The following is a 21,332-nucleotide window of genomic DNA, read 5'->3' as shown; positions in this document are numbered from 1 at the left end:
GTCGCTTGTTTATTTCAAACACTCTTTAGACATTCAAAGACTCTTAGACATGCTTTATATTGCTTGAACTCTACAATGTGACCTTCATTGTTTATATTTCATTCGTGAAAAAATCGACGCCTTGGAATGCAACAAGTGTCGGCGTAGACAAACACGTCACGGGTTGTCCTGACTTCTCGGGGTTTCGTTAACTATGGCAAATAAGGAAGTCCGTGGCACATAAGTTGCTCGCAAGACAACTTTGAAGCTTCTGAAAAGCAAACAAACTTGGAAATTGCTTTTTTCGAAGCTGGGATTCAAGCGGTAATCTAGGAAGACAAATGGCGCTTACTTGGAGCGACGCCGAGGTTCCGTTGACATTATTCTTGGAACGGTTCAATCTGCCACAAATTGTACAGGTAACGACAACAGCAATACGATGTACTTTATATAATACGATGAATACTTTATAGCATAGGTCATTCTAGTCTATCCACGCTTGTATTATTCGAATGAAGCGCTCAAGCAAGATTCTAGCTTGTTCGATTGCTGTTATGGTGTACGATCAGCCATGCATGCTTAGAAATCATAAGATGTTTGGATCAAAACCGCGTAACTCTGGTTACATGTTTGAACTCTTTCAAGTAGCGTATCTATCTAGCTCTCTACTCCACAACCGCTTTGCAACTTTTTCTCGCACGGCGCATCAGACAACAACAGACGCTGTGATATTATGTACCTTGAGTCGTCGAAGCTTAATCTCAATGTGTTATATTAATCGTTCTATAAATGTTCGGCGGCCATGGTCAAATACCTTCGTGTATACATAAGTTGCTATTTCTCGCTGCCTCCTTCGCTTGCGACATCTACTTCTTCATCTCAGCGCTCGATTTTCGTCAATCCAACGTTTCTTTAAATGTGGAATCGACGTACACTGCGTGTTTTAGATTTGTCGTACCAAAATAGCAGGAAGAGATGCATTGCTTGCCTTATATAGCTATAGGAGCGAATTCTGTACTCGTTCGAAGTACAAAATAATACACTTTCGTTCTTATTCTCGACACTGTCTGGACTCTGAACCACTTTCTTGGAAAGATGTCTGTAGTATTGGAAACAATGGTGAAATATGTTCATAATTATCCGTTATTTATAGCTAATATATTATGCTAAAGTCCCGGTGAAACGAGAACCAGAGTTCATGAGAGTTTGCAACTCTTGCTAGCTAGTCTGACTGCGAGAATTGCAACCGTCTCGTACACTCTTGTGTACTCTTGTCAACTCTCATCCTCGTTCGACCATTGCCCGAGAGTTTGGGAAACTCTCGTGCAAACTCTCGTTTCTCAACTCTCATCAACTTTGGTAATCTCTAATAGTTGTTGTATACAGGTAATACAGCCTGGGTTTAAATATTGTGGTAACTGCATGACCTTGCAACTAACATGTCAGGGTATAGGCGCTGTATATTGATTAGGTATTGTGTAATTTCGTATATCCTGGTATAGATATCGCATTTGAAGATCGTACAAGGAAACGATATAGATCTAGACTATACCACACCGTCGGAAATGACTTGTTTACGACACTTACCACTATATGGAAATCAAGAAAGTGGCGATTGTACAATTTCTCTACAACAAATTTATCGTCACCCCCTACACTACCTTAATCAATCAAATCGTATCGATTGTCTTTTTATATAAGTTGTCTTATCATGCAGAACGACGTTCTTTTAAAAATTTAGAGTCGTGAAATGAAAGAGTGTACATGATTTTATAAAAATACGTCCAGACTGAAGAAGTGATAGCAACAGAATGCGAATCAGTAATAACATATAATATTTACAATGCTTAAAAAAACTACATACCTTTCGACTATCATCCCACGTATATTCATCATATACCTTATCATTTTAATCTTCCTAACCCCTTAGTGGGTCGCTGCTTTTTACAAAGTAAAAACGTCTGGGCTTAAATAAAGTATAAAATATGGTCAGTCTGGCGCGGAGTAGTAAAATTGGCTGGCATTTGACAAAGTGAGATAGCTTGACTTGGGGCAAAGTTAGACAAAATAAATTGGTCTGGCTTTTGACTGAGCAAAAATTCTGGCATTGAAAGGTTAAAATGGGTCAGACAAACTAGGTCTGACATTGAACAGAATAATATTCTGGTAAGGTGCAGTTTGAATGACATTTGACAGAGTAAAATGTTTTTGCGAAGGGCAGAGTGAAAAGGTCATAGTCTACCACTTGACATATATAATATGATATATGATTCTGAGATTCTAAGCAAAGCTATTCGAGTACACATGAATACACATGTATTCCATATTTATGATAGATAATGATAGATAGAAATAGAAATCAATTTATAATAGATAAAAATAGAAATCAATTCTGCAATATTTAATGGATAATACCGTATATCATTACTTAGGAAACTAGTCGAAATTTTGTGATTTTGTTTAGTTATAAAAACTATAGCTCTGACATAAATTTGAAAACCGAAACTAAAGAATAATTCAAGGAATATAGGGATATTACATCAGGTTGTTTCAACCGAGTTATAGATTTTCATTTTAAATACTATTCCCAGTCCCATTTTAGATCACCCAGATAGCTTTATAGCATATATTGGGTGTGCTTCTATGTTGACACATCGCACAGCTCTCTCTGGGCACGTAACTAGTGATAAATACTACCATAACATCACTTGAGTGATCGCAAAACCTTTATCCAGAATTGTTCAACTGTATCTTTTTCCTTCGACAACAGATTAGCGAAGGAGCGTATGGAGCCACTGACGAAACAACACTGGGTCGAGGGCAGGAGCTCAATCTTCACGCTCTAAAAGACACGCAATATTATCTGGGAATCACCGATATAGGGGAAGAGATATACATCCCCTTAAACTCGCCCCACAAAGTCCAGGTTTTCGTGGAAAAGTGTTTGGATGATTGCAATACTCCTATGAGGGCATGTTCAGTATTTCCGAGTAAATACACATACGTTCGCTTACCAAACGGCAATGGAACAAAGGGAGACGAGGAGGGGGAAAAATTGAAAGCATTGTATTTCGACAAGGATAAGATGAAGTTAATCTGCCTGGACAGTCGCGGTTGTGAAGTCACTTTGGGTTTGGATCAGTTGAGCGAACTCATTGTTACAGAAAAGCACAAGGATGCTGTTTTCATTGCTGAAGCACATGACAAATTTTCACTGCCTTTTACTGTGCAGTTTATAAAGCAAAGCAGCTCGTCTGGGTACCTTCCAAGAGGTTTGATACGGGTGAGAAAGATTGTCTTAAAACAAACCGTCATCGCAACGTCTCGTGACGTGGAAAGCCAGTCGATATTAACGTTTCCCAGCACGCTTGACGTGACTGTATTCGCCCCGCTTGAGGCGACTGGCAGCCATTCACAATATCGTAGTTTATGTGAGGATATTAACAGCAAGATGAATCTGACAAAGGTGAAAGAAAACATCGCAAAAAATGAAGGGGTAAGTTCTAATACGATGCATTTTATGATACTAAGAACCTAGTGCAATAAAACTCTTGGAAACATTGTTTGTTTCTTTACTTAGTTTTACCGAGGGAATTACTCGCCATATATAGGCATGAGCTCTATCGTGCATGAACTATATATAATATCAGAGACTCCTCCCTTCTCAACTATCATCTCATAAAAATCTCAAGGTCATAATCTAAATGTATTATTAGCATCATAAAATTGTTGCATGGATGTTGTTGATTGAGAGGAGTACATTTATTTCATTAATTGTACTGCATTACAATTAATGATTTTGCCAAAATAAACAAAATGGCGGAATTTACTTGCACACAAATTGAACAGTCCTGGAGGAACTAAAAAAGGCCAGAAAGTTGAACGAAAATACTAGTTTAAATACTAGTACGAAATATTGGATAGAATGTTATAGGACTGTATTTTGACAAGAAATTATCGTGCTTGCATTGAATAATTATTATGTTCTAAAAGATTTCGACTAAGAGCCTGTTTACATGAAACGAGTTATCGGAAGAAAAAATGAACTTTTTAAAGTTATTCAATCGTGTTCTCTTTGATAGCGATACAGAAATGCACCATTGTGAACCAGTGATTAGATTTTCGGGTTGAAACTTCATAAACACCAATTCCTACGATGTTGGATAAAATCATACAGCATTTATATCATAACAAGAAACTATCGTGCTTGCATTGAAAATTATGCCCTAAAATATTTGCTTCAAAAATTTTACGATTTTATGATGTTGATGCATGGTTACCGTAATTTATATCGTAGTTTCTGCATGGATTGAGTTTACATGTGTGACGCTTGTTCGTCGTTTTCTAGATATACGATGACGTTGAAGCCGCCGTCACGGCTATCCCATATGCAGAGTCATTTTTCGGCAAACAACCTGCGGTTGAAGCTAGCCCCACCGAGGAGGATGAAGATTATCCCTTGGACGATGGAGGATATATTGATATGGAGTCCCTATTCCAAAAGAAGGACGAAGATGATGAGGCGTACGAAAAACCAGCTGAAGGAACGTGTAAGCTAGAAAGCCCTGTTGGCGGGAAGAAAAGTAGCACGGTTCCCAGAAACCCGAAGACTCCTTTTAATGCAAAGTTTTCTACGTTGCCCGTTACATCACGTTCTCCTGGTTTGCCAAAAAAAGATGCCGCTGACAGCACAAGCCCCATAACGTCGCCCAAAGGTACTGGGAAAGGCAAAGTAATCGGTTTCATTCAAACACTATCGAGGAAATTAAGCAGTAGCTCAGGTGTGTTTTGGTCAGCACTTGCTTGCACTCACGCATGCGTGCATGTCTAAGAGCCAAGGCAACCTTGAACCCAGGGCCTTTGCATGTTCCCTCACATCGTTTCTCAAAATCCTCGGTTCGAGATTCTTTTATTTATTCCTGCACATTGCCATCATTTTACAACATAAAATTTACATGGATTTTTCCGCAAACGACAATTTAGGCAGGAACGGCACGACGGCTTAAAACAGATTAAAAAAAACTAAGGCTGTGTTCAAATTGAGTTCATCTAAATCTGTGGATGATTTGGGGATGAGGATCTATTGATGAAATTGGATATTTTAATTTTCTAGGGCTGTCATACTCTACAACACCTCCGGCAGACACCGAAAAACGTCAGGAAGAGGTAGGGTAATATATTATGTATATGTACTTCTGGTTGCAAGATTGCCCACGCTTCGTAGTAGGTGCTTCGAAACCCCAGTTTGTAGAACTGACGGCAAACATAAGAGTTTCATTACTTTCATACCCCGTCTGTAACAACTTTATATGACGCAGAACAGTTTTAGTTCTTAGATTAATATTTTTAAACTATACGGTATAGGCTATTATTATACTTTGCTGTTATCTCTATTTTATGTAGACATGTTTCATGTACCCTAATCTTTAAGTAGCTACTACTGTGTCCTGTCGTTGTAAAACCATTGTAATTCCATTTTATAAATTATGGAGAAAAAAAAACAAATTTGGAGCTAGCAATTATTGAAGCGAACCCCCAATTTAGGAATACCAAGGTTTAATTCAAGTTATACCGAACAACGAGCAATTATAGAGCGATTGCAAAAAGGCACTTTCCGGTGGATAGCGCTATCCAGCTTTCGTACAACCGGCACGCGGGACTTTTGAAGCACGTTGGTTAAATTTGTGTTTTTCTTGAGGTTTATGAATGTTTTTTTTTTGTCCAGGCTGATGATGACAATGGCGATAGCGATGATGATGATTATGAGCCTCCACCAGTCCCTATTTCCCCTATTTCCTCTATTTCCCCTGTTTCCCCTGTTTCCCCTATCGATTACAACGACCGTTTTAAACAAACGCGCCAAAAGATTATCAAATCCAGCCGCAAGACAGAGGATTTGACAGTGCATGAGATCAAGACGTTACTGGATGACCTAAACTTGGGACAGTATAGCGAAGTTTTTGAGAAGGAACAAGTGGATGGTAAAATCTTAAAAGAGTTGGACAAGGAAATCCTTCAGTCCCATTTTAAGATGACACCGTTTCATGCTCACAAATTGATCAAAGCTATCAGCGAAAACTGGCGACCCACGATCACAGATTGAAGGGGAATTAAGGTTGCCGTTTAGGTTGGGACTTGTCAAGACAATGATGACAACACAATAGGGACCTTAAGCATGTAGGACGGCAACACGACCTTAAGCATGTAGGACGGCAACACGACGACGACGTGGTTGGAATACTCCTTTGAATTAATGTTATGGCAAAGCGTTGTTCTATATCATCAACTGTACCAAATTAATGAGATATAAGAAGTTGAAAACATCCTGTTTACGTTTAGGGACAATTCTATTGAGCCTAATTCAGGGTAGCGCTCACTGAGTCCTGAAATGCAGACGTTTTACATAGGACGTAATAAACGACGTTTTGCCGTTCTAAACAGAACTCAGATCACGTCTAAAATTCCCATAGGTATTTAATAATTCATTTCTTCTCCATGAAGCATTGTATTTATAGCTGCCGTCGTCGTGTTCCCGTCCTATATGCTTAAGGTCCCTAACAGCAGAAGTAGAACGACAACAACACAATATTAACAACAGCAACACAACAACAACAATAGCAACAACAACAACAACAACAACACAGCAACAACACACAACATCACAACAAACACAAAAGCAACATTCTAAACTTTGTGTCCGTGTTGCACATTTCATCTGTGTGTAAATATAATTTTATGATCAATAATTCACAAGAATAATCACGATACATTTAAAGAAATTTAGGCGCAAGCATATTAATATTTTTAGTCTCTCTTTATATCTAATGGACGATAATTATTATTGTAGATACGTCCATTGTTTGTGTATTTTCGTCCAATGTATACTATTAATCACATTAATCCGCTAGGTTTTTTAACGATTTCTCTAACTACAATATGCCTAGGTATTCTTCGTTGGCGTATAACGTCATAGGCACCGTCCTGGTTGATTCCACAGTCACTTCTGATAAATGTACCTGTTTTAAAAATCAACCAAGCTGACGGCAATTGTAAAATTATTGTACGTGCGCTTGTGCTAATTTAATGTAAAAAAAAATCGATGAGACACTTGTTTGATGTTGGGTATATCAACTGTCTGTCGCCTTACGCTGGTTTAACACACATTCATCGCGATGAAATTCGGACTTTTGCAAACAAAACCAGCTCAACCTTGCTTTTTTTTGCGATGCCACGTACACTTCGCCTCTTTTAGCATTTGCATTGGCTTTTTGCGCGAATTTCGTGTATTATAATGCGCGAAAGCCACCTAATGAACGAAAAAAAGTTATTACCGATATTGACAGTTAATGTTTCTATTCTATTCGGTTCTCAGTGAAAATTATCTCTATTTTTGTGTCACCTGAATTGTATATTTCATGCACGAAACTGGAGTTTTCCTGTGAAATAAGGGCAATAATATTCCATTGATTAGGTTTTCCGTTTGTCTGCTGCTAATTTCGGCCGCCAACCGTTGATAAAATTGAGCAACTTTGTGCGATGAAAAGAGGTCATTTTAAGGTCTGTCAATTGGCTCTCCTTCATCTCCTTCAACAAACACCCGTCTATCATTTCATTCTCAAACGTCTCTGCATACTCGGCCATGTTCAAATTTTTCAGCAAATCAGAGACTTGGCCAATGCTGAGGCCAGATAGATCTAAGGGAATCCTAGCCACCAAGTCGTATGGATTTTCATCGTGACCTGGGAACTTAGCAGTCGTAGGGGAATTCTTCTCGTGTACCGTCGGCATTGCTACGGGTCTTTGAAACGGCTCTTCATATACGCTATCTTCATTTCCTGTTTGTGGAATAGCGTACTCGTTGTTTTGGCCGAATTTAAATTCTCTCGGTAATGTGTCAGAACGTTTCTTTCCCCACTGTGTACGAGCCTTGTTCCCTGGACGGGGACTAGACGGTACTGCAGGGGGCACGGAGGGCGATTGAGGGTAATTGCTGGACACATTTGGCTGTATTGGGATAACGTAATTGGGATTTTCTATGGGATATTTTTGCGGCCATTTGGGGGATTTCGGGGGAAGGTTAGGGATATAATCTGTGCCAGTTTGGTGGTGGTTCTCTTCGTTCTGACTAGTTGTGCGAACTTCTTCCGCCATAGAACCACCTTGAAAAAGTAAATATTACATTTAGACAGGCACTAGTCAAATGTGAACAACAGAACTTCCATGTTTGTCGGTAAACCTATAAAGCCGAAGCTAAAAGGCCGATTTTCGTCGGCGGTTTTCTCTTTCTAGCGTATGTTATTGAGTATATTATGTGCAAAGTTGCATTATCTTAACGAAGTGAAGTAATCTACACTCTTGAATACATACTCTGGGGACGTGTATACAAACAATATCATACAATACGATGCAATACAATACAAAGGAAGGCTATACTACGATGCAACACCAGTGATCTAGCAATCATTTCATGTGCAGTAATTTCCAAATACATGAATTCAAGTCTTGAGATTCTTGACTTTCAGAAAGATAAATGACTGCATCGGCTTACCTTGGTCATTGTTGGGCGTCTCGTGCAACTTTGGCCGTCCGTCACGGGGCGGTAATTTCGGAGCTGCAACCGCTGATTCGTTATTTTGCAGATTCGCCTCTACGTCGGTTTGTGGAGCCGATGGTGAACTATTTGTGATGGTTTGTTTAGCCTCGATTCCAGGAGCATCTGTTTCATCGAGTGCCTTATCAAGGGGCTTGTTAGTCGTAACTGCTTTAGGCGGGGGTTCATTCGTTTCGACTTCTTCGGGTTTGGACTTTTTACCCGGGGGCAGGGAACGTGGGGGTCGAACTGGGATCTTAACACGGTTCTTCAGTTCAGCCACCAGCGGTGAAATTGGTTTATTTCTTATCGTTGACACAGAATCTGGGGCGGGTTTTGGCAATTCCACCGGTGTTTTGTTACTCTTTGAGTCCGCGGGATCTTTGGGGACATTGGTGGTTGCTGGTGGTACAACTGGGGATGAAGTTGGGGTATTTATAGGTGGTTTCACATGTGGTTTAGGCTCCTTCGCTTTTGGCTTTGGGGGATCATCAGGGTTACTGGCGTGTGCCTTCGGAGTAATTGGGATGTTTATAGGTGGCTTTACTCGTCTCACCCCAGGACCTTTAGGGTTATTTACATCATCTTCAGTTGATTGCAGTGTAGCTTCAGATAATGTTGCCGATGCATCATCTTCCCCCCCTGGAGGAGAATCTACAGCATCGTGTTCAACATGAGATTCAGAATTTGACCGGAGGGGGGCGGTTGGTGTTGGTTTCGGTGGAGTTGGGGGCATACTAACAGTTCTAGGCACTTGACGCCTCGGTGGCAGCGCTGGGGCGTCCGTCGCCTGTTCCACGAGGACAGAATGTCTGAATTTTTTCACGATACATTTCCTTATTGTGTCGTAGTTATATTGTCTTATTGCGTTGCGACGTCGTATCATCGTCGGCTCGAAGCTGGTCATGAATTTCGCAACGTCAAAGCGTTGGTTGAGATCGTCAACAACATCGGTGTAGTGCTTGGCACCGTTCGCAAAGCCCTCCGCGACGGCGACCTTTATTTCCAAATTTTTCGGGATTTCGTAGCAGAATTTCAACTCTGGATCGCTCGCTACTGTTGTGCTGATGATTGTAATATCCTGTGTCTCGTCTGTGATGTTGATGACAGGGGTCTTCGAAATTATCCTGTTGAACAAGATTTAGATGTGTAAGATTTCTACAGCGGCGTGTGTGTACGAGAGACTGTCAATTAGCGTCAGCTATACCACGTAGGTCTAAGGAAGAATAGACTCGAAGAATCGCCCATGTATTTGTTGTGTCAGGCCCTTTAAGGTTCGTGAGAAACGCCTTGGTTTCGCCGTTTAGGGATTAATATCAAATTATCTCTCAACACACGATTTTATAAATAAAATATTGTAGTCTGTATTTGATTTGAAATCGTGTCGCCGCTTGCATGAGCTAGCAACGTACAAAACTCGAAAGTCATAATGTTTAGAGCCTATAGTAATTTCATTTGGGGGAAAATTTTTTTCGACTTGATGTTTGTTTTCTTTGGCATTAATCCATTAAACATCAGTAAATGTTGAATACGGACATGTCATTTTACATACAAAGACTATGAGATATATATTTATTGAAGGGTATTGTCTGAAGTGGTACGTTTAAACGTCTTAAATCAACCTTACAGTATTACTAAGCAGTGACAATAAATCTTGCCTACCTCTGACATTCCATATCTTCACGAATCCAATCGGCGTTTTCTGCGAATTTTACTCTTATTGGAAACCCATACTGATGCGTCTTCAGTTCATTAGCTTTGTATTTTTTCCAATCGAGAAGCGGTCTAAATCTCGCCGAGCACGTATAAGTCAGCGTGGATTTCTGTTCACTATGCAGATTAAGAACGTGGACTTTTGCCTTATCGGGTTTCTGAGGTTTGACGATGTCCAGTATTTCCAACAGTTCCCCTTGCGCCGAGGAGTTGAGGTCTTCGTCCGTACCATAATGCGCTTGAATCACTTCCAAGTACTTCACGGTTTGGTAGAACGATGCTAAATCGGTCACGCCGCACGAGTCGAGCTTACAGTCGCTCGTTTGAGGTAGAACCTGAAAGTCGTCCGGATAGTTCAAAGCGACAGCGAACTCATTTTCATTTTTGTCCTCACCGACGAGTGTTCGCGATTCTCTTAAGGCGTGTAGGGTGAGCACCTCGCCGAAACCTAAAGTTGGGCTGTTTGTCATAGTTCCATCGTGACCACGCACGATTTTAACCACTTGTGGTAACGGAAATTCGGTCAAAAATTCCGACAAGATATACGAATCATCGCTCCAAGTTATCGTGTTGAGCAGGTCGTCTTCCCCACGGGATACCATAATATACAAAACAACGGTATCTAACTTACTTCACAATTAGCTTCACTGACAGCTATATACCGTAATTTTTGTTTCACACTTCCTCGTAGCGAGACGTTGGTGTGTTTGTTTATGGATCTTTACAGCGCCACTTGAAGTCGTCGTGAATTCAGATTGTAAATTTAAAAGCCTAATCCTTAAGAAGTTGTGTACGGCAAACCAACCGTATTTTCTTGTTTACCTAAAGAGGTCGAGCTCAATGCTGGTCAGTACTTTTCAATTTATGCAAAACCTTTGGATAATTTGAATGCGGAGTTATTTTAGGCGGAAGTTATAAATGAAATCTTGAATCACCTGCTTGCTGGTAACTTTTTTACCTTTTCATCAATATCCTTCGCTTGAGCTTGTATTTTCAATTTCTCTTGTGTTTACCATGTGAAGACTTCGTATGCCGAATATACTCCGACAATGTTCCACACAAATCGCAGAGATTGTGAAATAATTGACTACATAGGCAAGTCCAAATCTTTATCGAAACAATTAAAGTCGCCACGTCTTCCGTGCTTGGCAATGTTTCGAATCAGTAGCTATTTCGGCTTTGTGATTCGCTTCTGCTAAATCTCACAAGGCTTCACGTCGAGACGGCAAAATATATTGGATTCCAAAGATATACTCGGTGAAATGTCAGTGTACATAAACAGCTAGCTAGTCAGTTGAGACAGTATTGTTCTCACACGGTTTTGAATAATTTAATAAAATATTCAAAATGATAAAACGAAACCATGCTGTGTGATTTCAAAAGGTTCGAAACCCTGGCACAAAACACATCCTTATCAAACCTGCTGTGCAAGATATGTCAGCTAGGGCAATTGAATAACAACCGGTCTATGCTTTTGCCCTAATATTATGATATTTTGCAAGCAATTCTGTAATATCGTCTTGTTTCTTTATATATAAAATTCAACTCTATTTTATTCTATATAATCTCTCGATGTTTAATTCAAAAAAATAAGGAACTAAGTTACACAATTATATGACATAACAGGATAACAACTTTTAAATGGACATAAACAATTGTCTCAAACGACAAATTGGTAGTATCAACTTCCGGATATGTTTTAAGTCATTTCAGAAATTTGGAAAATAATTTCACATTCTTAAAATGAGCGGGTGTTATGTGAAAGCTACTAGATATACTGGTTCATTTCACGGTTCTGTTTTCAGTGGCTGAAAGATTATCATTAAGGATAATTATATCTGCTTTACGTGCACGAGACTTTACTTATTTCATACCTTTATTCAAAAAAACCATAATTTGCATGAGAGTCTAATATGTAGCTGGTCAATATACAGCATATTGCATCAAATGCGGGGTAATATTTCTCGCATAACATCGTTGTTGCGTATTGAAACGTCTGCCATTAGAAAGTTGTATGCAATTGAACAAGTCATGCAATTATGGCAGCACTTCGTGATTAAAATGAATGCTGGTGGTTTTGTAAACTGCCCTTGGTCAAAAAATTATCTGAAAGTGGGCATATACAGTGTAATATAATATATTTTATATATTTAAAAGCACAGTCGTATTGAATGTGACAAAAAATGTGTGTTTCTTGATCAGTGTGCTTGACCTTTCTCAAACAATTCAAAGGTTTAACAATGAAAATCTAACTCTTTTTTTCAAATGAAATGTGGTGCTTTCTGAAAATGTCGGCGTTAATTTGTTTTCGTGATTTACTGTGTTTCCGGCATGAAAAATTGCATCGACTTTATTGTGCGATGTCAAATGCTTTGTCAAAATTCAATTTTTGTGTTTATATTCTTGCAAAGTAAAGGATTAGACGAGATATGTCTGTGCAAACTGATGGTTACACCTTGGGACGCCAACCTCCAATGAACCTCAACAGTTTCTTGGCATGAAACGGGTCGACATCCAGCGAGTGCAAACTCTCTCTGTCTATACAAGCCAACATCGAGCCGTCGACCATCTCTTTTCTAAATATTTCAACGTGTTTTTTCATGCCCAGGTATTCCAGTAACCTGCCAACGTCTGCAACCTTCAGGTTTGACAGATCTAATGGATATTCTGCGATGGCGAGGTAGTTCCCCTCATTTTTGCTCTCGGGTTCAACTACAGGATGTCGACTTAAATGGGGTGAAGAGTGTGCATCAGGTGTTCTGGCGGGACATTCAGGTATACTATGAGGATTTTTGGGGTGCGTGACGGGCGGTTTTGAAAAAGTTGGTTGGTCTGGCTCGCTGTACAAAACCTCAGATTTCTTACACTTTTTGACTTCAGATGAAACATTGGTAGGTATTTTGACTGTTTTCTTGGGCACGGGAGGAGGTTTCTCAGTCATTTTAAGTGGGTTTCTAGAGCTTTGAATTTGTTGTTGTTCCATAACAGGTTTTTCATATTTTTGACTGGAGATATACGTCGGATCAAGCGCGGTATATTGCGACTCTTCAATGACGGGTTCGCGTTCATCTTTTGTATTCAATCCAATCTCTTCATAAGTTGGATCGGGGTCAGCGCGCGCCAAAGTTAAATTTCTTGGCTTCGGCTTTGGTGATACGACTGGTTTTTGCTTTTGAGAGGAACGCTTAACCGATGCTTGGGTAGGCTTGCTTCGCGTTATATTTCGGATCGCATCATCAATATCTTCGTACAATTGTGCGTTGCTATCCTCGCTGGGTGTTGTTGCTTGGTTGAACATCTGACAAATTTTAGCATAATCAGCGTTGTTTCGGAACGAGTCCGCGCAAACCACCAACTCGATATTCACATCAGGGGAGATTTGCATCGAAAGCTTCTGACCGTCAGCAAGTATCGTAGTTGCCTCAACGACCTTCTCTTTGGAGATTTTGTCCAGGCAAATGGTTCGAAAGGGTTCACAAGGGGGTCTGTTATCCGACCGGGCATCTTCACCGATGCTGTCAAGTTCTACGAATTGCACTTTTAACGGCATTTTGAATTTTTTTAAAGCATCTGATAGGTAGTACTCTTTTCCATCGACCAGAGGTTGAAAGCCGGAAACAGTGTCTTTCGGTAGTTCAATCTTTTGGCCATATTGGTTAATACAAACCAAATTTTCTTTCATTTTTCTTTTATTATTACCTTTCAACTGCAATTTATCTCCGACATTCAATAGAGCTTCGTTTGACGACTTACTGTGATAGGCTGAAAATAGTATATTAGATAACAATATAACTGCTTGGTGGTTACATGATCTGGGCAAGATATTACTTATTTTCTGCTAGATACTAAAAAAAAGATAGTAGCTAGGATAATACGACCATGGCAGAACTCTTGTGTGAAACGAGGGCGAAAGAAACCAAGTATAACAATGCAGAAAGACTGAGAAAGTGCCTTTGTAGTTATTGCTAACATCTTAAAGCTTGTAATTCAGTATTTCTTTAATTCTATAGCTATAAAGTGCAATAGCTATTCACCTTGTGAGACACGAACGTATTTTGGAGACACTGAGCAAAGCTCTTCTACGCTTTCATAAACATCTTTTAAATTCGATGCACGCACTTCGACTTTACTTCGACAATCGAGTGGAATTAAAATCTCTTTACCGGTGTCACAACCTAAGTGACCGTAAACCTTTTGGACCGTTTTGATTGAGTGCAGGCATAATATGGCATTGTTACAGAAAGTGGAATCGTTCCTTTCACCGTAGAAGCCCTCGATGATTTTGACAATTTGTGGCAAAGGATATTTATCTAACAACTTTGAGAGCGGAAGGTAGGCTGGGCTCCACTCGATAGACTCAAATTTTGCCAATTCCAGTTCTGTGCTGTCCATGATTCCTCGATCGCAGGTGTTGAGGTTTATATCAGAGCTAATTCAAAGCCAAATATCCTTGAATTTGCCTACTGCGTGCCGTTAATTCCAAACAATTCTCATCACAAAAACCGATTCAAACAAACACAATCCAGACGGATTAGCAAAATCCAAACTGTTTAGCGGAATAAATGCCTTGACCAATTAACTTTTTTAACATTCCGAAACCGATGTCTGGTCGTCACAATTAAGAAATACGTGCTTGGTTTAGAAACATTATCGATGGAATATTGGTCAAAAATATATACGTTTACTGCAATTGTGTACAATCAAAACAAACCTTATGGAACCTTGCTGTTCCGAATTTAATCGCATAATTGCACACTGGTTAATTGCACAATTTAATTCGAGATTCAATTGCACAATTTTCTCCAGGAAGTAATGAAATATTTCTGTTAGTAAGTCTTCCGTATTTCAACGTTTTCTTCATATATAAGATGTTTACCTTGCAGTGCATGTGTCAGTGACGAATAAATACAGCAATTCAACCGAAAAATTGATCGATACTAAAATAAATTAGTCGCGTAAAATCTTTATTGGAACAAACTGGTACTGAATAAACTCACAATAAGTACATTCAGTCACAATGAGTGTATTTTGCTGTATTTCTGTAAAATGCTCCGTGGCGAAATCTATTGTAGTTGAAATTTATCCGTAGAGTTGAAATGTTCAATGTAGTTGAAATGTTCAATTGTATTGTATATAGCTAGGTTTACAGAACAAACGTTGATAACAGTTGTCGCACTGTATTTTATTGTATAAATATTGTGTAGAAACTGAAGTTTTTATCCTGTATAAAGATTTAGAATAATAACAATAATAATCGAGACGAAAAGTATATTTAGGAAAACGGCGTTATTGCTCAATCCGAAAGTTCACATAAGGAAGTCCAGCTGAGCAATATTATTTTCATGCGTTCGAATAACTTGATGAATTAAGTATGGAATATGCATGGAAGGCGGAACCCATGCTGTTTGGTTTCGAAAGCTTCAAACATCTTTACAAAAAGAACTTTATGAAATTGTTCGGTGAAATGTCTCACGTCCAATATTGCTAGTGAATATTCATTGAAAGAGGCTTCGAGGGCTTCTTGAGTTTCACATCGCTTCCGAGTGTGTTTTCATCTTCTGTGAAACGGAAATAAAAGTTCCACATTAGATGACTGTGGGCTAATTCATGTAAGATTGATTCCGGTTTTGTTTTGTCATCTGCACTTGTCATGTCTGTGGGAATATGCCTCAAACCTTAGGTCGCCATCCATCGATGAATTTCAACAGCTTCGTGACATGGAAAGAATCTACGTTCAATGATTGTAAACTTTTCCTATCCATGCTCGCTAACATTGAACCGTCTATCAGCTCATCGGCGAATAATTCAACGTGTTTTTCCATTCCCAAATAGTTTAATAGTCTGCCGACAGCTCCAACATTCAAACTTGAAAGATCCGATGGATATGTGGCGATTGCTTGGTAAATTTCTTCTTTCATGTTTTCGGACGTGGGGTGTGCATCCGGTGTATTAGTGGGACATTCAGGGATAGTGTAAGGATTCTGAGGGTGCGTGTCGGATGACGTAGACCAACTCTCGACTAGTTTTGCAGCACGATCTGGCTTGGTGTTAGTATCTTCTGATTTATTAGTTATCGGGTGTTTACAATCCCCGACCTTAAATGTAGCTGGAAGTCTAATGGGTAGTGAATCGCGTGGTTTGTTCAGATGTTTTTCTGAGCTCTGTGAGAGCAGATTCACTGTAGGCTTTTCATACTGGTGGTTAGAAATATCTGTCGGATCAAGGGCAGTGTATGTTGAATCTTTGATGACAATTTGGCATTCGCTGTGTTCTCCCTCGTTCAATCTAATTTCTTCGTAAATGGGGTCCTGTTCGGCGCGGCTCAAATTCGAAGTTCTGGTCTTGGGCTTTGGGGGAACAACTGGCTTTGGCTCTTTCGCGCATGGCATAGGGGCCGCTGGTTGGGTAAGCTTGGCTTGCGTGCTTTTTTGGGTCTCGTCAACATTACCAGACTTGTGGGGTTGTGTGTTGCTATCTTTGCTTGGAGTTCCTTGGCTTAAGATCTGTAAAACCTTAGCATAATCAGCGCTATTTTGGAACGAGTCCTCGCAAACAACCAACTCGATATCCACGTCAGGTAAGACTTGCATCGAAAGCCTTTGACCGTCAGCGAGTATCGTAGTTCCCTCAATTACCTTCTCTTTGGAGATTCTGTCCAGGCAAATAGTTCGAAAGGGTTGACAAGGGGGTCTGTTATTCGACCGGGCATCTTCACCGATGCTGTCAAATTCCACGAATTGTACATTTAATGGCATTTTGAATTTCTTCAAAGCATCCGATAGGTAGTACTCTTTTCCATCGACCAGGGGTTGGAAGCAAGCGACACAGTCTTTCGGTAGTTGGATCTCCTCGTCATACTGGTTGATACAAACTATCATTTCAGTCATTTTTTTGTTCTTATTGGCCTTCAAATGCAATTTATCCCCGACGTTTAGTAGAGCTTCGCTTGACGATTCTTTTTGACAGCCTTGAAAATACAACAGAAATGTTATTCAGCGCTTAGTGTTTGCTTTCGCTAAGGTACTTTAGTTTCATGTTGACAGAAAGACCACCGTGTAGCCCTATGTGTTATGTCTGGGATTAACTATGCTTTGGGACACAGCAGTTTCCCCCAAATCAAATTATATCATGTAGTAAAAAATTTTTAACGAGGCTACAGGACTGAGGTGTATGAGCAGGATACGCCATTTTGAAGCAAGTATTTTTACTTTAAAACAGGGAAAATCAGACTTCGCAGAGAAGGCTGACTGACGTGAATAGTAACAATTAAGTCATATAATGACGCCACCAGCTCGCGTTTCTGCTATTTTTGCAGTTTGTGTAAAGAAATCTTTTACCTTGTAAGACACGAACGTATTTTGGAAACACTGAACAAAGTTCTTCGACGCTTTCATAAACATCTTTTAAATTCGATGAACGCACTTCAACTTTGCACCGACAATCGAGAGGAATCGAAATCTCTTTACCTTTACCCCAATTCAAGCGACCATGCACTTTCTGAATAGCCTTGACGGATTGCAGGCATAATATCATACCACTGCAAAGGGTGGAATCGTTGCCCTCACCATAGAAACCCTCGATTATTTTGACTATTTGAGGCAGACGGTGTTTCTCTAACAACTGGGCCAGTGAGAGGTGAACCGTGCTCCATTCAAGTGCTTCGAGTTTGGCCACGTCCAATTCTGCGTTTGCCATGAATGGTGATGCGTCGCCTGCAAAAACCGCCAACTAATCGTACTTCATTGTAAAGCTAAAGCCTTAGATGAAGTAATGCATATCAAAGCTGAGTTGAAGACCCGAAGTTTGTACACTCCTTGCATTTACTTCACGATATTGTTATGGTGAGAAGACTATTCAAACAAAATCGCACAGTTTTGTGTCTCAACCAATCAGGAATGTAAAGTATGAGGGCGAAAGAATTAATAACTTGTTACGCAACCCTTGTGTTTACTTATATTCTGTATGTGATAAAGATGTAAAAGGAATATGTAACTGAAGTGATTGACATGACATTTTGTCATCTTCGTGAGCCGGAAGTATTAGAGCTATAAGTGTTGATAATTTTGCCTAAAACTGTTATTTCTTGGTAAACGATCTCGTGGTCTTAGTGTTGCAATGTTTGTCATAGACATAGGAACAAATAAGCCAAGCCTACCTTTCACGAACCAGCATAGAACTGGAACGAGCAAATAACCGCCGAACCACAAGTTCTAACCCTGCACGCTGATTGGCTAGGTATGAATCAATCCCACATTGCAATGCGCGTGTGGACGTTGCAAAAGTTTAGAAGAAACCTCACTTGTCAAAAACATTTCACGAAGACTTAGTTAAGTATTATTGCAAAGCTTCTCAATGCAAAGTTCAGGTGTTTACTATATGCAAACATATATTCAGTTGCTATAGTTCAGCTGTTAAGGTACTTACTATATGCAAACTGCTCCTGACGAATAGACTAGGTAAATTAAAAATAAGTACAGAGTTTGCTTCATTTAGCTGAACCCGAAATTCAATTATTTGTATTCCAAGTTGCAACAATTTTTGTCTGCAAAGCACATTTCCAAACATCACAATATACTTTCTTGTATAATGAGAATTTCTACGACGTCGCGAATTTAAATAGATTTAACCGTCAGCTGAGCAGACATCTAATTTTATGAAATACTGAATCATATGAAGCTGAACACATGCTGCGCTTGAAGTACTCGAGGTTTGATCTCTGACAAACACTGAAATTGCCTGTTAATCCAACAACATTTCAAAGCCTATGGACTGCAAAAATGTCAGTTTCACTGAGGACAAATGACTTGGTACTATGTACCTACCAAGAGTTACATGAAAAATTGAAGAACTCGTTTTGAACACTTCACTGAATTTATTCTCATCTCGCACAATGTCGAAAGGACGGTAATTGTGAGAATGCAATATAATTCAATGACAGAAAACGCTGGTTGAACTTGGATTGTTAAGTTCCTAACTTGTTCCCAACAAGGGCACTTAATCTTTCGACGGTTGATCTAATTTTCCAGACCTATTTTACTACTTTATGACCTTTTAGAATGCATCAGAATTTAGAAGATTCCACATGTAGTTTAGGTCGCCATCCACCGATGAAACTTAACAGCTTTTTGACATGAAATGGACTTACATCCAATGACTGCAAACTTTCCTTGTCTATATCAGACAACATTCGTCCGTCAATCATTTCTTCCTTGAAAATTTCAACATATTTCTCCATTTGCAAGCATACCAACAACTTGCCAACAGCTTCCACATTTAAACCAGACAGATCTAATGGACACTTTGCGATTGCTTTGCAAATTTCTTCTTTTTCTTGTTCAAACGAAACAGCACACTCTTGACTAGCCACTGATTTGTCACTGGTCTGGAGTGAAATATGTGGATCAGCTAGGTTATTGAGGGATAAATGCGGACTCTGTGGTCCGTGGGGAGCATCAGGGAAAACAGCAACTGAACATTCGGTCTCATGATCTTTCTTGACCTTCAGATCACCTTGAGATCTTCTGGGTAATGGAGGCGGAGGACCTTCGACTTCTGAAGGCGGTGGAAGTCTGGTAAGTAATGCAGTTGCACCGTCAGCCATTTTCGGGTTGGCAAGTATTTCAGACTGGTCATTCGTGCTCGGCGCGAGCTTTTGAACGACGATAAGTTCTCCGTATTTTTGGTTGGAAACGTACGTTGGATCAAGTGCTGTATATGTTGAATCATTCCCAGCACCTTGGAATTCGCTGTGTTTATCTTCGCTTCTAATCTCTACATAAATGGGATCTGGTTCCGTGTAGACGGTGGTCTTTTTTTGAGTCTTTGGTTTCGGCGGGGGGATAGTTGGTTTTATCCTGTTGAGGGGTGGGTTAGGGGCCGGTTTGGCGGCCTTTGTTGGTCTGATTTCCATGATCGTAACAGGATCAATGTATTCGTAGGCGTTTGTCTCAGTTTTTTCCCTGCTTTGGTTAAAGATTTTAGAAAGATTAGGGAAATCTTCGCTAGTTGTAAACGTCTCTTCACAAACACTCAATTCTACTTTCAAATCACGGGAGAATTGAATTAGATTGTGTTTACCATCAGCACGTATGGACGTTGCTGTAACCACAGTCATTTTAGACATTTTATAAAGACAAACAACTTGACAGGGTTGGCCGGGGGACTCGATAGCCGACCGGAGATTTTCACCAATACCCGTGACGAATTGAACGTTCAATGGCGGCTTGAATTTTTTTACAACATCTGATATGTTATATTCTTTTCCATCGGTCAGAGGTTGCACACCAGCCACGGTGTTTTTTGGTAACTCGATCTTCTGACGATGTCGATCGAAACAGATTAATGTATCTTGCTTTTTGTTAACGCCTTTCAAGTGCAATTTATCCCCGACTTCCAATAAAACGTCTCCTGGAGGCTCAGAATAACAACCTTGAAATAAAATAACGAAAACTTTAATGCAAATAAATCAGAAATACCGCGCAACTCTTAAAAATTCTGAATGATTTCTACGCAGTTTTAAATTCATGGATATCCTAGTAAAATATTTCGTCTGGCATTAATGTATTCATAATGTTTGATAAAGCCAAATAATGAAAATATTTCACTTGTTGAATGTTATATTTTAAAACACTTGAGGCACATGTCGCAGAAGCGAATAAACTCGAAATAGCGTATTCGTTTACGGGAGGAGGCGAATTTTAAGCCCCCAAACCCAGTGAAACAATTTTCTGGTTCGGTGTCGTGTTTTGTGTTTTGACAAGCGGGCTGGCATATAAGTAAACTGGATTAAATATGTTCCATTGTCAGTTTTTTGCGATTCTAATTCAACCGAAGTTCTCACATATCTTGTAAGATACGCAGTTCATAGTGGTAGTGCGTATAAACTTGCAAAACAAAGGTCGCGGGTTCGCTTACCACCGTATGATCAAGCTAATTTTTTTTAGCTTGTCAGGAGTGGTGATCTAGAGTAGCGCCATCACATGTATAGTTCATGTTTGCAGATTGTATTTTCATAAGGCTTAACATTTAATCTGCTTTCAAAAGATCGACG

At 39.7% G+C, this 21,332-nt stretch overlaps 2 protein-coding genes across 2 annotated transcripts; one reads left to right on the top strand and one right to left on the bottom strand.

The window, feature by feature from the left end:
* The first annotated feature begins 324 nt into the window (after positions 1 to 324).
* LOC114535068 lies at positions 325 to 6,252 on the top strand. The gene is made up of 5 exons (XM_028556450.1): positions 325 to 398; positions 2,750 to 3,475; positions 4,328 to 4,760; positions 5,093 to 5,145; positions 5,705 to 6,252. Exons 2-5 carry the CDS (start codon positions 2,945 to 2,947, stop codon positions 6,080 to 6,082), a joined length of 1,395 nt encoding a protein of 464 aa, XP_028412251.1. The 5' UTR covers positions 325 to 398; positions 2,750 to 2,944; the 3' UTR covers positions 6,083 to 6,252.
* Positions 6,253 to 7,446: 1,194 nt separating this feature from the next.
* Positions 7,447 to 9,305, bottom strand: LOC114535067 (vegetative cell wall protein gp1-like). The gene is made up of 2 exons (XM_028556449.1): positions 8,528 to 9,305; positions 7,447 to 8,138 (listed from the first exon to the last, which is right to left on the bottom strand). Exons 1-2 carry the CDS (start codon positions 9,303 to 9,305, stop codon positions 7,447 to 7,449), a joined length of 1,470 nt encoding a protein of 489 aa, XP_028412250.1.
* Between the last annotated feature and the right edge of the window lie 12,027 nt (positions 9,306 to 21,332).

Source organism: Dendronephthya gigantea, unplaced genomic scaffold (genome assembly GCF_004324835.1).
Source record: "Dendronephthya gigantea isolate DGI-Jeju-01 unplaced genomic scaffold, DenGig_1.0 000110F, whole genome shotgun sequence".
Classification (NCBI taxonomy): domain Eukaryota; kingdom Metazoa; phylum Cnidaria; class Anthozoa; order Malacalcyonacea; family Nephtheidae; genus Dendronephthya; species Dendronephthya gigantea.
The sequence above is the reverse complement of the archived record's forward strand: the minus strand, read 5'-3'. Positions and strand labels throughout refer to the sequence as shown.

Excerpts from the sequence above, each read along its gene's own strand:
- LOC114535068 (XM_028556450.1), top strand. The coding sequence starts at position 2,945 with ATGAGGGCATGTTCAGTATTTCCGAGTAAATACACATACGTTCGCTTA. Across the intron at positions 3,476-4,327 it reads ACATCGCAAAAAATGAAGGG|ATATACGATGACGTTGAAGC; the intron begins GTAAGTTCTAAT and ends GTCGTTTTCTAG. Across the intron at positions 5,146-5,704 it reads CCGAAAAACGTCAGGAAGAG|GCTGATGATGACAATGGCGA; the intron begins GTAGGGTAATAT and ends TTTTTTGTCCAG.
- LOC114535067 (XM_028556449.1), bottom strand. The coding sequence starts at position 9,305 with ATGCCCCCAACTCCACCGAAACCAACACCAACCGCCCCCCTCCGGTCA. Across the intron at positions 8,139-8,527 it reads GACGCCCAACAATGACCAAG|GTGGTTCTATGGCGGAAGAA; the intron begins GTAAGCCGATGC and ends TACTTTTTCAAG.